The following is a 12,030-nucleotide window of genomic DNA, read 5'->3' as shown; positions in this document are numbered from 1 at the left end:
TGATCTCCCGAGGTCCCTTCCAGCCCTAATGTCTTTGAAATCTATGAAATGGGGTTCCCCAGGGCTCTGTCCTGGATCCAGTATTGTTCAATATCTTCATTAATGGATTTGGATCATGGGATTAGGTGCATGCTCACAATTTAGTAGATGTCCCTAAGTTAGGTGGAATTGTGGGCCCTCTGGAGGGCAGGGCTAGGATCCAGAATGATCTGGATAGACTGGAGAATTGGTCTGTGATGAACCAGAAGAAAGTCGGTAAAGGCAAGTACAAAGTTCTACACTTCAGACAGAATAACCGCATGCCCAAATATAGACTTGGGAGTGACTGCCTAGGCTGCATTACAGCAGAGAAGGACCTGGGGGTTACAGTTGATCATAAGTGGAATATGAACCAATAGTATGCTCTTTTTTGGGGGGGGTGGGGAGGAAGTCAGCAGCATTCTTGGCTGTGTTAATGGATATGTCGCTTGCAAATCAAGGGAAGTAATTTTTTGCTCTATTCAGCACTGGTGAGGCCTCCCTTGGAGTGTTGTTTCCTGTTTTAGGCCCCACACTTCAAGAAAGATGTAGACAATTTGGAATAAGTCCAGCAGAGAACAACAAAAAATAGGGACCTGCTAGGCAGGACTTGCGAGGAAAGACTGAAAGAACTATGGTTATTTACCCTGAAGAGGTCTGAACAGGGATTTGATAAGTGTTCAAGTATATGAAGGGTGATTTACAGGTAAGATAGAGATGGGCTTTTCTCTGTGGCTGTAGGGAACAGACCTAGGAGCAATGGCCTCAAGCTTCAGTAGGCTGGAGATGAAGAGGAACTTCCTGTCTCTGAGTGGTCAGGCATTGGAACAGGCTACCAAGAGAAGTTGTGGATTCTTCAGGCTTGGAAACTTTCAAGAGTTAGGCAGGAACTTGGCTGGGATGATTTAGTCAGCGATGATCCTGCCTCGAACAGGGGACTGGACTAGAACCTTATGAGGTCGCTTCCAGCCCTATTGTCCTGTGGTCCTGTGAAACAAACTTGGTCCATACTTTCATAAGTCAAAGCTTAACTTTATCTGGACAAGATTTCAGTGAATGTTCAAATGAGATAATGCTGTTAAATTAATGTTAAATCATTTAATGTCTCTTTCCTTTTAGATTTGATTCCTCGTTTTATTTCTGAGCCCCTGTCCACTGTTCAGAAGCCTGGTGGGCCTGTAAAGCTACATTGCTTGGCTGAACCCTCCACAGTTCGCATTTCTTGGTTGTTCAATGGAGAGAAATTGGACAGTAGGGTGGAGCAAGTAGAAGTGCATCCAGGATCTTTGACAATCTTCTCTCTCACCCCTTCAAATTCTGGGTGCTACCAGTGCATTGCCAATACCAGTGTTGGTGCTATTGTGAGCAGGCCTGCAAGAGTATCCATAGCCCGTAAGTTAATGTCTTTTATTCCTCACTCCATGACAAACCTGAGTACCCATCAAGTGACTTCAGTAACTACTGGGCATTATTTTAGCATCCATTCAGGGAAAGTAGAAAAAAATACTAACTCTGCTCCAAAGAGCTTGCAATATAAATTTTAGATCATATGCAACAAATGAGAGTGGCAAGGAAAGATGGGCTACAAAAATAAAATCCTTTGCTCATTTGGAGTGTGAGCACATTTTGAGGGTTCACTTATTGTTTATCTGCCTAATAAGGATGATGGTGAATATTAATGACTTCTTTATTTTGGAGATCTCCGAGTTTTCATGCAAGATGGTGGTGATAATAATGGTCAATATTTAAGTGCCATAGTTTGAGGGACCAGATTGAGAAGAAAATGCTAGTCTTAAAAATAGCTTGGACAGACTTACAGGAGAAATGAATTATTGGATTGGTGGTGGTATTGGCGTCTGTTGTTGTAGTGCACAGAAATCTCGTTCAAAATTGGGCCCCTGCTGTGCTGGCCACTATACAGAGAGTCTACCTGCCCAAAAATCTGACAAACTTAGACACAACCAGGCTAGGGTTTGTGAGGAATACACTGAAACAACAAAAGATTTTTAGTGAAGAATTGACAGGGCCTAGTTAGAAGTGTTTAGTAATTTGCAGGTTGTTGTTTGGTGGAAAAATAAGGTAGGAAGATAAAAATTGGGATAAGAGAACAGTTGCAATTTGTCACTAATCCAGCTATGATCAGCAGGCTGGATAACATAGGCATCTTGGCAAAGACAGGTAGTCTTTATGAGGGAGTTGAAGGAAAATAAGAGTTCAGATTTTAATGGAGGTAAAATCCCCCCATTCCCCTTGCACGAGGAACAACAGCTTGTGAAAAAGCATGGAGGTATTTCTAAGGGAACATCCTGGGGGATGGCAAAAGCAGTAGAACAGGAGAAGGGTAGGGTAAACACTGTTATTCTTCATTCAAATTCAAAAATGACCATGACATCACTTTTTGGTTTGGTTTCTGTGAACACGTGAATGGCTGATCAGGCTAATTTGTGTTTTGAATTGTCTATGGCACACTGAGCGCGAGATGCTGCTTTGGGTTGCTTGAACAACAGCAGACATGCTGCTGTTGCAAGATTTATGTTGTTTGCGCTTCTGCTCTGCCTCAGCAGTTCTCTGCTCATAGATGGTAGCTCCCATATGGATGAGGTTTTGCCAGGTGGAATAACTATGAGCGAGATCTTCCTAGGACTTTGGGTCAATGTTGAAATGTTTCAGGGGTGACTTGAGGGAGTCTTTGAAGCGTTTCTCCTGACCTCCCTGAGAGCGCTTTCCCTCCTATAGCTCACCATAAAAGATCTTCTTTGGCAGTCACTCTTCTGATATTCTGGTGGCGTGGTCTACCCATCTCAACTGTGATTTCATCAACGGAGTGTGGATGTCTGCCCAATTAAGAACCTCGGTGTCGGTGTCTGGGATCTTGTCTTGCTATCTCATCTTCATCACTTTCCTCGGACAGCCCATGTGAAAGTGGTTCAGCTTCATAGCATGGTACCTGCACACCGTCCAGGTTTCACATGCATACGTCAGGTTTGGCAGCACGACGACTTTGTAGACCTTCAGTTTTGTTTGTTGATTGGTGCCTCTGCACTCCCACGCATTTGCACATAGTCTGCCAAAGGCTACACTTGCTCTAGGAATTCTGGAATCGGTTTCATCATCGATGTGAACTGCACAGGACAATGTACTGCCAACATAGGTGAATTTGTCCACTGCCGGGAGGGTTTGCCCATTCACTGTCGTGGTAGGCTCTGTGTAAGGCTTTCCTGGTGCAGGCTGGTGCATCACTTCTGTCTTCTTAGTGTTGATTGCTAGACCACAGTTGTCACAAGCTGAAGAGAAATGGTCCATACTCCGTTGTGTATCAGATTCAGATTTGGTATTCAGGGAAAAGTCATCAGCAGACAGAAGATCATGAACAGTCACTTCCTGTAACTTTGTCTTCACCTGTAGTCTTCTCAAATTGAAGAGTTTGCCATCAGTCCGGTAGCTGATGTCAATCCCAGTGTCACAGTCATGAAAGGCGTCTGTAAGCATGGCAGAAAACATCATACTGAAGAGAGCTGGGGCCAACACACAGCCCTGCTTGACTCCATTGGTGACTGGAAATTGTTCAGATGAGTCTGTCATCTACAACACGAGCAAGCATGTCATCATGGAATTGCCAAACCATTGTGATGAATTTCTCTGGGCAACTGAATTTTGCCATGTTCTTCCAGAGGCCCTCCCAACTGACTGTATCAAATGCTTTTATCAAGTCAGTGAAAGTCACGTATAGGTTGGAGTTCTGTTCCTGGCATTTCTCCTGAAGTTGATGAGCTGCAAACACCATCTCTATGGTCCCACATCCTTTCCTGAAACCACACCAACTCTCGGGTAAAAGCCCTTGTTCAATATGTTGTATAAGGCGATTCAACAGAATTCTGGAAAGGATTTTACTGGCTATTGACAGCAAGGAAATGGCCCGATGGCTGTCACAAGATTGTCTATTGCCTTTCAGCTTGTACAAGTGCAAATGCACCCTTCTACTCCTGGGCTGTAGTACCTTGAGTCCACATTGACTGGAAGAGTTCAGTCCGTTTCAAAGCCATGTGTGTGCCTCTGGGTTTGTAGGCCTCTGCTGGTATAGCATCTGTTCTGAATGCTTTAGCATGTGACAGCAGATTAATTGCTTTCACAGTCTCAATCAGCATTGGAAGATCAGCAAGAGATATGTTAATGTCTACCTGAGACAGTGATAGATTGCCTCCTCGCTAATAGATGACTGTTGATTGAGGATGGTGTTGAAGTGTTCTGCCCATCTCTGCAGTATCTTTATCAGTGAGCAATGTGGTGCCATCAGCCCTCAGTATTGGAGATGTTCCTGATGTCCATTGCCTGTAGATCGCCCCCAGAGCATTATAGAAGTTCTTCATATTGCTCCTGTCTGCGTAGGACTGAAACTTATCTGCCTTGTTGCTGAGCCATGAGTTTTGCATCTCTGAATTTGCATTGGACAATCCTCTTGATGTTATTGAAGGTTACCTTCTTAGATGTTGAAGTGCTGTCTTCTAAGCAGGCCTTATGAAGCTGATATTTCTCATTCAGTAGTCTCCCTATGTCCGTATTGTTTTCATCAAACCAATCTTGATGTTTACATGTGGTGAGACCAAGAGTATTGAATGCAGCTGAGTAGACAGTCTCTGAAGGATGCCCAATTTTCCTCAATATTTTTATTTGCATTTACATCAATTGTTACTAGTTGGCTGCATAGTTCTTCAACAAATGCCTGTTTCATATTCTTCTGTTGCAATTTGAAGACATTGAACTTTTGGGGTGTTTTTTTGCCTTATGGTTGTCTACTAGGACGTACACAAATATTCAGCTTGGAGACTGAGCCTGTGGTCAGTCCAGCATTTTGCACTTCTCTCTTTTGTCACTCTGACATGCTGTCCGTCTCTTCTGATGATGATGTAATCAACAAAATGCCAATGCTTGGAGTGTGGGTACATCCAAGACATCTTGTTATGGTTTGGCAGGCAGAAGACTGTGTTGGTGTTGAGTAGGTCATGTTCAGTGCATTTCCTCAGCAGGAGAAGCCCATCGTTGTTGCATTTCCCTTGGCCATTTTTTCCTATGACGCCTGGCCACTGATCTGTGCCAAATCTAGCATTAAAGTCACCAAGAATGATGAGCTTATCTGCCTGTGGTACTTCCATGATAAGAGACTCCAGATCTTTGTAAAACTTGTCCTTAATTACTTCTGGGTTGGTCATAGTGGGTGCATAGGCACTGATATTAGTTGTACATGTTTTCCCAGACAGAGAAAGTCTCATTAGCATGAGTCTGTCATTCACTCCCTTTGGGAGATTTCTGAGCTGGCTGACTAGCTGTGTTTTGATAGCAAACCCAACACCCAGCTTCACATCACTCTTCTTTACTACAGGCACTCCAGAAAAAGGTGTGTAGCCAGCTCCTTTTTCAGCTGGTTGTTCTTCTTTAGCTAGGCTAGTTTCACTTGGGACCTGTTGAACCTGGCCAGTTCTCTACCATCTAGAGCTGCTCTTCTCCCTGGTCTATCTGCTGTTGTACAGTCCATTAGCATGCGCCCATTCCAAGCACTAATGGTGAGTGGTGTCACCTTTGTCTTTTTTGTCTCTGTGTGGTCTTTGAATGCTGTAGTGGGATCCCATCAGCTGTGATATGCTGACCAGGGTTGAGGTGAAGCAGACAATGTTTAGGACACCTTTTCTAGCCTCTTTCTTATACTATGGAGGTAAGCAGTGTGATCCTGAATAAGGCTTCTCAGTCACCCAAGGGGCTGCCAAATTCCACTGCTCCTTTAGTCCAGTGAAAAGCAACCTATGATAGATAATAAGTAACAAGGGTTATATAAGGGCAAATTATGAAGGCCTCAAAGGCAGGCAGGCAGGAAGTCTTGGTTCTTTTGCTACAGAGGTGAAGAATATCAAAATGAGATTCATGTGGTCTGAGTGGTGAGCCATGGACGTGGCTTTTAGTAGCAGTATTTTGAGTAGATTGATGCTAAAGCTGACATCACTGGCATAACTAATGTGTTTTGAGAATTATAGTAAGTTGGTTACATATTTATTATCCCTCACATTACTAACCCTAACCCCTCCCGCCTCCCCCACCCTGTTGGTCGTTGTCAAGGCTGGGTGAAGGCTGCAGCAGAGGGAGCATGGGGGCACTGCAGGTGGACCCACCCCCCCATGCTCTGCTGCCACTCACCCAACAGGGGTAGGGCAGGCATAGGACAGACCCGGCTGTTGTTGTGGGGGCAGCTCCCTCGCCCCCTCTGCCCATAACACTCCGGGCCCTCGCAGCCAATCAGTGCGCACCCTCTCAGCAGCGCATGCGCCGTTGGCCTGGAGCATTACAGACAGACGAAGGCTTTTATTATCTTAGAACGTTCTCATGTCTGCAATCACTGTTTTATAACTTTTTACTTTGAAATAGTCTTTGGAGAAAGCACTAATAAAACCAATATTTGCAGTGTCTTTAGTATTGTGACTACATTACAATAAAATCTGGCTTTTGTGCAGAACCTGTGATCAGGTAATTTATATATTCAGTTCTCAAATGTGGTTCTCAAATGTGGTATATTTAGTTCTCAAAAGTTCTCAAATGTGGTTTATTTCAGGGTTTTGGTTTTTTTAAATCTAGTGCAGTAAATAGACTTTTCATACACATTTGCTTGGACATGTGAACTGGTTGGAAAGTTAGGGCAGGAGAGGAGAAATTCATTTTAAAAAAATTGCAAAATGTCATCTATGTTCTTTTCAATCTGGTCAAAATTACCTGACTAAGTGTTGATTTTTTTTTAATTAGTTGCATTTTTTTGTTTTCCTTTTTCTGAGTCTTCTAAATATTTTGTTGTTGTTGTTCTTTTGGTTCTTGAGCCATAAATTGCCTAATTAAAAAAGAAAAAACCCCAATAAAACTAGGCTTGAAGAAAGAGGATATGGGTCCAGTTGTCCATTATGAAAGGCATAGGGAGTACTGAATGTCCTCTATAGGTATGCTTTGACTGTACTGGATTAGAATAATATCTGAAATGGGCCTTTGTCAGCCAAGATTTGAGTAACTCCTTTATAAAGATGCCTTTTCTATGGAGCATGTCCAGAATTCCCATGAGAGGAAAATTTCTCATAACTGAGAAATGCAAGTGTTTTGGTAAAGTGCTGATCCATTGCAAGACCCTCTCAAGAGAGCTATAAGGGTAGTCAGCTTAGCAAAGTTTACATGCTGTAATAAGCTTCGTTGCAAGAGATAATTAAAAAAAAAAAAAAAAGACAGTTTGTATATTGTACTATACTGCTGCTGTTCCTTGTATGTGTATGTTTTTCCAGGATTTAACAAAATGAGGAGGAGTAGGTGTGACTTACAGGCTGAAGTTTGGCTCCTGTTGTTACAGGCAGCAAACTGCAATTGATGCATTCTTTATTACTGGGCTCATTGTCAAGCTATCTTTGTAATTGAAAACAACTCCTTTCTATTTCAAGAACTAGCATTACAAAACTGCTCGTTATTTGTGTATCATAAATTGTCTTCTGCATTACATTAATAGCTTGCTGTTGACATCCCAGTTCCTTGCTTTGTTGGCATCTATTAACTTGTACGTCTTATGAAGCACAGAGAGGTAGCCCTGTCGGTCTGAAGTTAGGTAGAAGGTAAGATAGAGAAGTACTTTATAGACTAACTGAATTACAGAGAGAAGCTCATCTGCATATAATTTTTTGGAGGATTCCAGCACTCCTGAAAGTCCCAAGGCCCAGTTCCAGTCACGAGTAGGGGCCTATTTAGCATATGGACACTTTGTGGGGGTTATCTGGAGTATACAAACATCCTGAGGAGTGCTGAGCTTTGGGGCTTACCATGGCTTAAAATGCTGTTGACTGGTGGGGCCCAGCCCAATGACCTATATGTTAAATCCAATCCAAATCTAATAATGCATAGTACTGTATATAAGTAGGTACAAAAATGCTGCTTAAAATGTGTTTATGGAGTACCTGTTCTTAAAACTTGCAGCATTTTCAGAAAAGGTGAAATGTATCCATTCGGGATAACTAAGTCTGTGGTCACCTGCAGTAACTTGTTTTCAAATGTATCCCTCATTTCTATGTGATCTGATGGTCTGATATTAAAGAGATGGGGAAGGGGTTGCAGAGGGCAAGGGGGAAGGGGACAGATTCATGGAAAACTTCCAATAGTTAGATTCAGCTGAGTAGTTGGAAAAAAGTTCACATCACATCTACTCAGTGAACCTTGCCTCCCTGTGTCCTTAGACCAACACAGCTACAACCAAAAACCCAGCAATAATTAGATTCTATACCTGGAAAACTATCACATTGGAATTTCATCTCATGTCCACCAAAATTATCAACCCCTCTTTCCTTTTCTAAACAACTCTAGGTCTTGATGATTTTGATGCTTCAGTGAAAAATATAGTCACAGTAGAAGAAGGAAGTTCTGCTTTCATTGGATGCGAGGTACCAGAAAGTAACCCTAAAGCACAGGTTCGCTTTCGAGTACGGGGAAAATGGCTGGAACAATCAACCGGTGAGAGATTTTATAATGCTAGTAAGCAGTATAAATGTCCCAAATATTTGTTGGAGCCATAACTATGAGATACTTTTACTGCAAAGCTCATCATACAATTAATTTTGGATACCTCTAGCTTAGTAAATGAATTTTTATATGTAGTTCTTTTATAATAATGAGTTTTTATATGTTCCTTAATGATAAATTTAAGAGAAATGAGCTATCTCAATTTGCATAATATATTTTGAAAATGTGTCCTTGGAAATATTTTAAATGTAACCCTCTTCCCTTCCTCAGATAACTACCTAATTCTTCCATCTGGAAACCTGCAGATTTTGAATGTAACTCTAGAAGACAAAGGGTCCTATAAGTGTGCTGCATATAACCCAGTCACTCATGAGCTCAAAGTAGAGCCCATTGGACATAAGCTTATAGTCAGCCGTAAGTGTTTAATGTATGTAGAGGATGATTTACAGAATAAATTACTTCATCTCAAATTAATATTTTTCATAAGCTTGGCTGGATCTTAAAGCCTCACTGTTCTGGAAGTCTAACTCTGGTCCTCTACAATCTGTAGTCAGTGTTGCAGAACATTTTTTTTTATTTTTTATTGCTTGTTTTTTTTTAATTTTTGAAAAACAGTCTCTTCACAAGATCCCTAGCATACCAGCATGATTACCTAGTATTTTTACAAATATCTAGCTCTGCCAAGTTTATCTTCTGTTTACATGTAATTTGTTACCAGGGCAGTATGCATGATATCTGTTGCAGAGAATGGAAATATAGGTTGTTGATTTCCTGCTTTCGTCCTACGTACCAGTTAGTCTCTAAGACAGTAGTTCTCAACTGTGGTGCTGTAAGACACCCTCAGAAGTGCTGCAGTGCAGGTGCTGCTTCCACTGTGGCAACCAGGTAAAAGTGCCCCTTGTGCTTGGTTAGGGCCAGACCAGGTAGGGCTGTGGCACAAGCTGGTTCTTCTGCCTGCTGCCGACTTATTGGAGGGCCTACCTAAACTGCGGTGAGATGAAGGGATTTTTGCAGGCTGGTCACAGTGTATAGAGCCAGTTTTGCAGTCTTTTTGCAGCAAGGCCCCCTCTTCTCCCTTTCCCCACCGCTGATTGCCTGAGGGGTCCGGAAGTTGAAGTTCGGCACCCAGAAGTACGAGGTGCTCCATCTGGGGACAAACAATCCCCAACATACCTACAGGCTTGGTGGCTACACTTTGACTTGCACCATGGCTGAAAGGGACCTAGGGGTAGTGATCGACCATCTCATGACCATAAGCCGGCAATGTGATGCTGTGGTCAGCAGGGCAGACAACATGATGGCATGCACTAACCATTGCATCTCATGCAAAACTAAGAAAGTGATACTCCCGCTGTACTTGCACTGGTGAGACCGCAGCTAGGAGTGCTGCATCCAGTTCTGGGTGCCGCACTTGAACAAGGACATGGAAAACCTTGAGAGGGTCCAGAGAAGAGCCACCAGTATGATCAGGGACTTGTAAGACAAGCCATACAAGGAGAAGCTGAGGGACTTGGGCCTCTTCAGCTTACAGAAGAGAAGGGTGAAAGGGGACTTGGTAGCAGCTTACTGTTACATTAGGGGAATACATCAAGAACTCGGTGAACAGCTGTTCACCAGGGCACCCCTGGGGCAGTGGCTATGAACTCCTGGAAGCCACTTCAGGCTCAGTTCCAGGAAAAACTCCTTCACAGTCAGGGTGTCCACACTGGAATAAGCTCCCTCCAAAGGTGTTGCAGTCACCTACCCTGGAATTCTTCAGAAGGAGACTGGACAGTCACCTCGGTGGGGTCACTTGACCCCAGTTGTCTTTTCCTGCCCAGTGCAGGGGGGCTGGTCCCGATGATCTACAAGGGCCTTTCCAGCCCTTAATGTTCCATGAATCTATATGGCCCAGCTCCTTGCTGCTGATTGGCCAAGAGGCCAATCACGCATGTTCAGACTGCAGCATTGCATTTGGCTTCTTAAAAGATGGTGCTGAAACTTTTTGCTTTTCTGACTTGCATCTTCACCAAGTCTCTCACTAGCTCAGCCTCTCTCAAACCACATGGGATTGCTGTGCTTTCTTTGTATTTTAGTAAGCTTTTATTTTGGGGTGGCAATTCCATGCAAAATTGCAGGAAAAGCCTTTTTTGTGGTGAGCATGGGAAACACCATTTTTTGCAGTGAGTGTAGGAAACACGAAACCATGATTTAAGTAGGTCCTCGTAACGAGGCAAGAGAATGTGAGCGTGCTGCAGACCTCCCCAGTGTGATTGTGCATGAAACACCGAGGGCACTTTTACCCTGCTGCAGCAGCAGCAGTACCTGGTTGTGAACCACCCAGGTAAGATGAGGCAGCTTATCAGTGGTTCTCAAATGGGAAGCAGGCAAATTCAAAAACAGGTTGTGGAAGCTGCCTTGACTCTAAGAAGGCTGAGAACCACTGCTCTAAAGTGCTACCCTGTCCTGTTGTGTACTCTTTGGTGAAATTTTTATTTTCTCCTATTTTGAAGAGGAGCAATTACTGCTGCTTACAGTGTATTCTCTGTGCTAATAGCAGTGACTGAAATATTGACAGACGATAAACCCCTGTAAAAATAAAGAATACTTTAAAGTAGTGGTTATGGTGAGTGGTTATGGGGAATACCCTGGTACCAGCAGCTACCATCCCATCTGATTTTGTAGCCATACCAACCAAAAAGAACTGTAGTCAGCTATATAATAAGTGCTTGTTTCATGCATGTGTTAAATTTTGTTAAAATGCAGAATCTCAAGGTTTAAAGGGACATGCAGAAATTACAAAGGAAAAATAATGATGCAGTTAGCCAATTGAAACTGTTATGGGGGTTTGACTCCTGCATCTCTGCTTATCTTATTCCAGGTTCTTCCTCCGGGGGTATACATATCCTTCATCCTACTGTTTCTCAAGCTTTTGCTGTACCTCAGCACAGTCCCCTAACCCTAGAATGTGTTGTTAGTGGGTTGCCTGCATCTCATGTCCACTGGTTGAAGGATGGCCAGGATGTATTGCCTGGAGGCAGGTGGAGACTTCTGCACTCTCATCTTGTGACAGACAGACTCGATGCATCAGATTCTGGAAACTACTCCTGCGTAGTGGCAAATGAGTCTGAAGTGGTGAAGCATGTAAACTATTCACTTAATGTACTTGGTAAGAAAGAGGAGAGAATGCAATTATTTTAAGTTCTTTGCATGTTTTGTTTGATTATATAGTGGATATTTCAGGCACCTTATTGTAAGTTCATAGGATCATATAAAAGTAAGATAGAGGACATCTCAAGATGTCATTTAGTCTAATCTAAACCCCTACTCAAGGAAGGTGCATTCCAGACTGATATTTATGTAACCTGCACTTCCTTCATGCTCTTTCCATCCAGACAAAAGAAGATGCATTTTAAACTAACCAAAATGTGTATTTAATGAGCATATTTTATGATTATAATCCTCCCAGATTATAATCCTTATAACTGTTTAGAGCAGGGGTGTCCAACC

At 42.8% G+C, this 12,030-nt stretch overlaps 1 protein-coding gene across 4 annotated transcripts in view; it reads left to right on the top strand.

Annotated features, from left to right (window-relative positions):
• The window catches only part of CDON (cell adhesion associated, oncogene regulated), a 134,003-nt gene that overhangs the window by 77,770 nt on the left and 44,203 nt on the right, over window positions 1-12,030 (top strand). For all 4 annotated transcript variants that reach the window (XM_019546948.1, XM_019546949.1, XM_019546946.1 and 1 more), the window contains exons 3-6: window positions 1,138-1,410; window positions 8,386-8,532; window positions 8,812-8,955; window positions 11,402-11,689. In XM_019546948.1, coding sequence (XP_019402493.1) covers window positions 1,138-1,410; window positions 8,386-8,532; window positions 8,812-8,955; window positions 11,402-11,689 — 852 coding nt within the window. The remainder of the gene's footprint in view (window positions 1-1,137; window positions 1,411-8,385; window positions 8,533-8,811; window positions 8,956-11,401; window positions 11,690-12,030) is intronic.

Source organism: Crocodylus porosus, unplaced genomic scaffold (assembly GCF_001723895.1).
Source record: "Crocodylus porosus isolate Cpor-Errol unplaced genomic scaffold, CroPor_comp1, whole genome shotgun sequence".
Lineage (NCBI taxonomy): Eukaryota > Metazoa > Chordata > Crocodylia > Crocodylidae > Crocodylus > Crocodylus porosus.
This window is presented reverse-complemented; position numbering and strand designations above follow the sequence as displayed.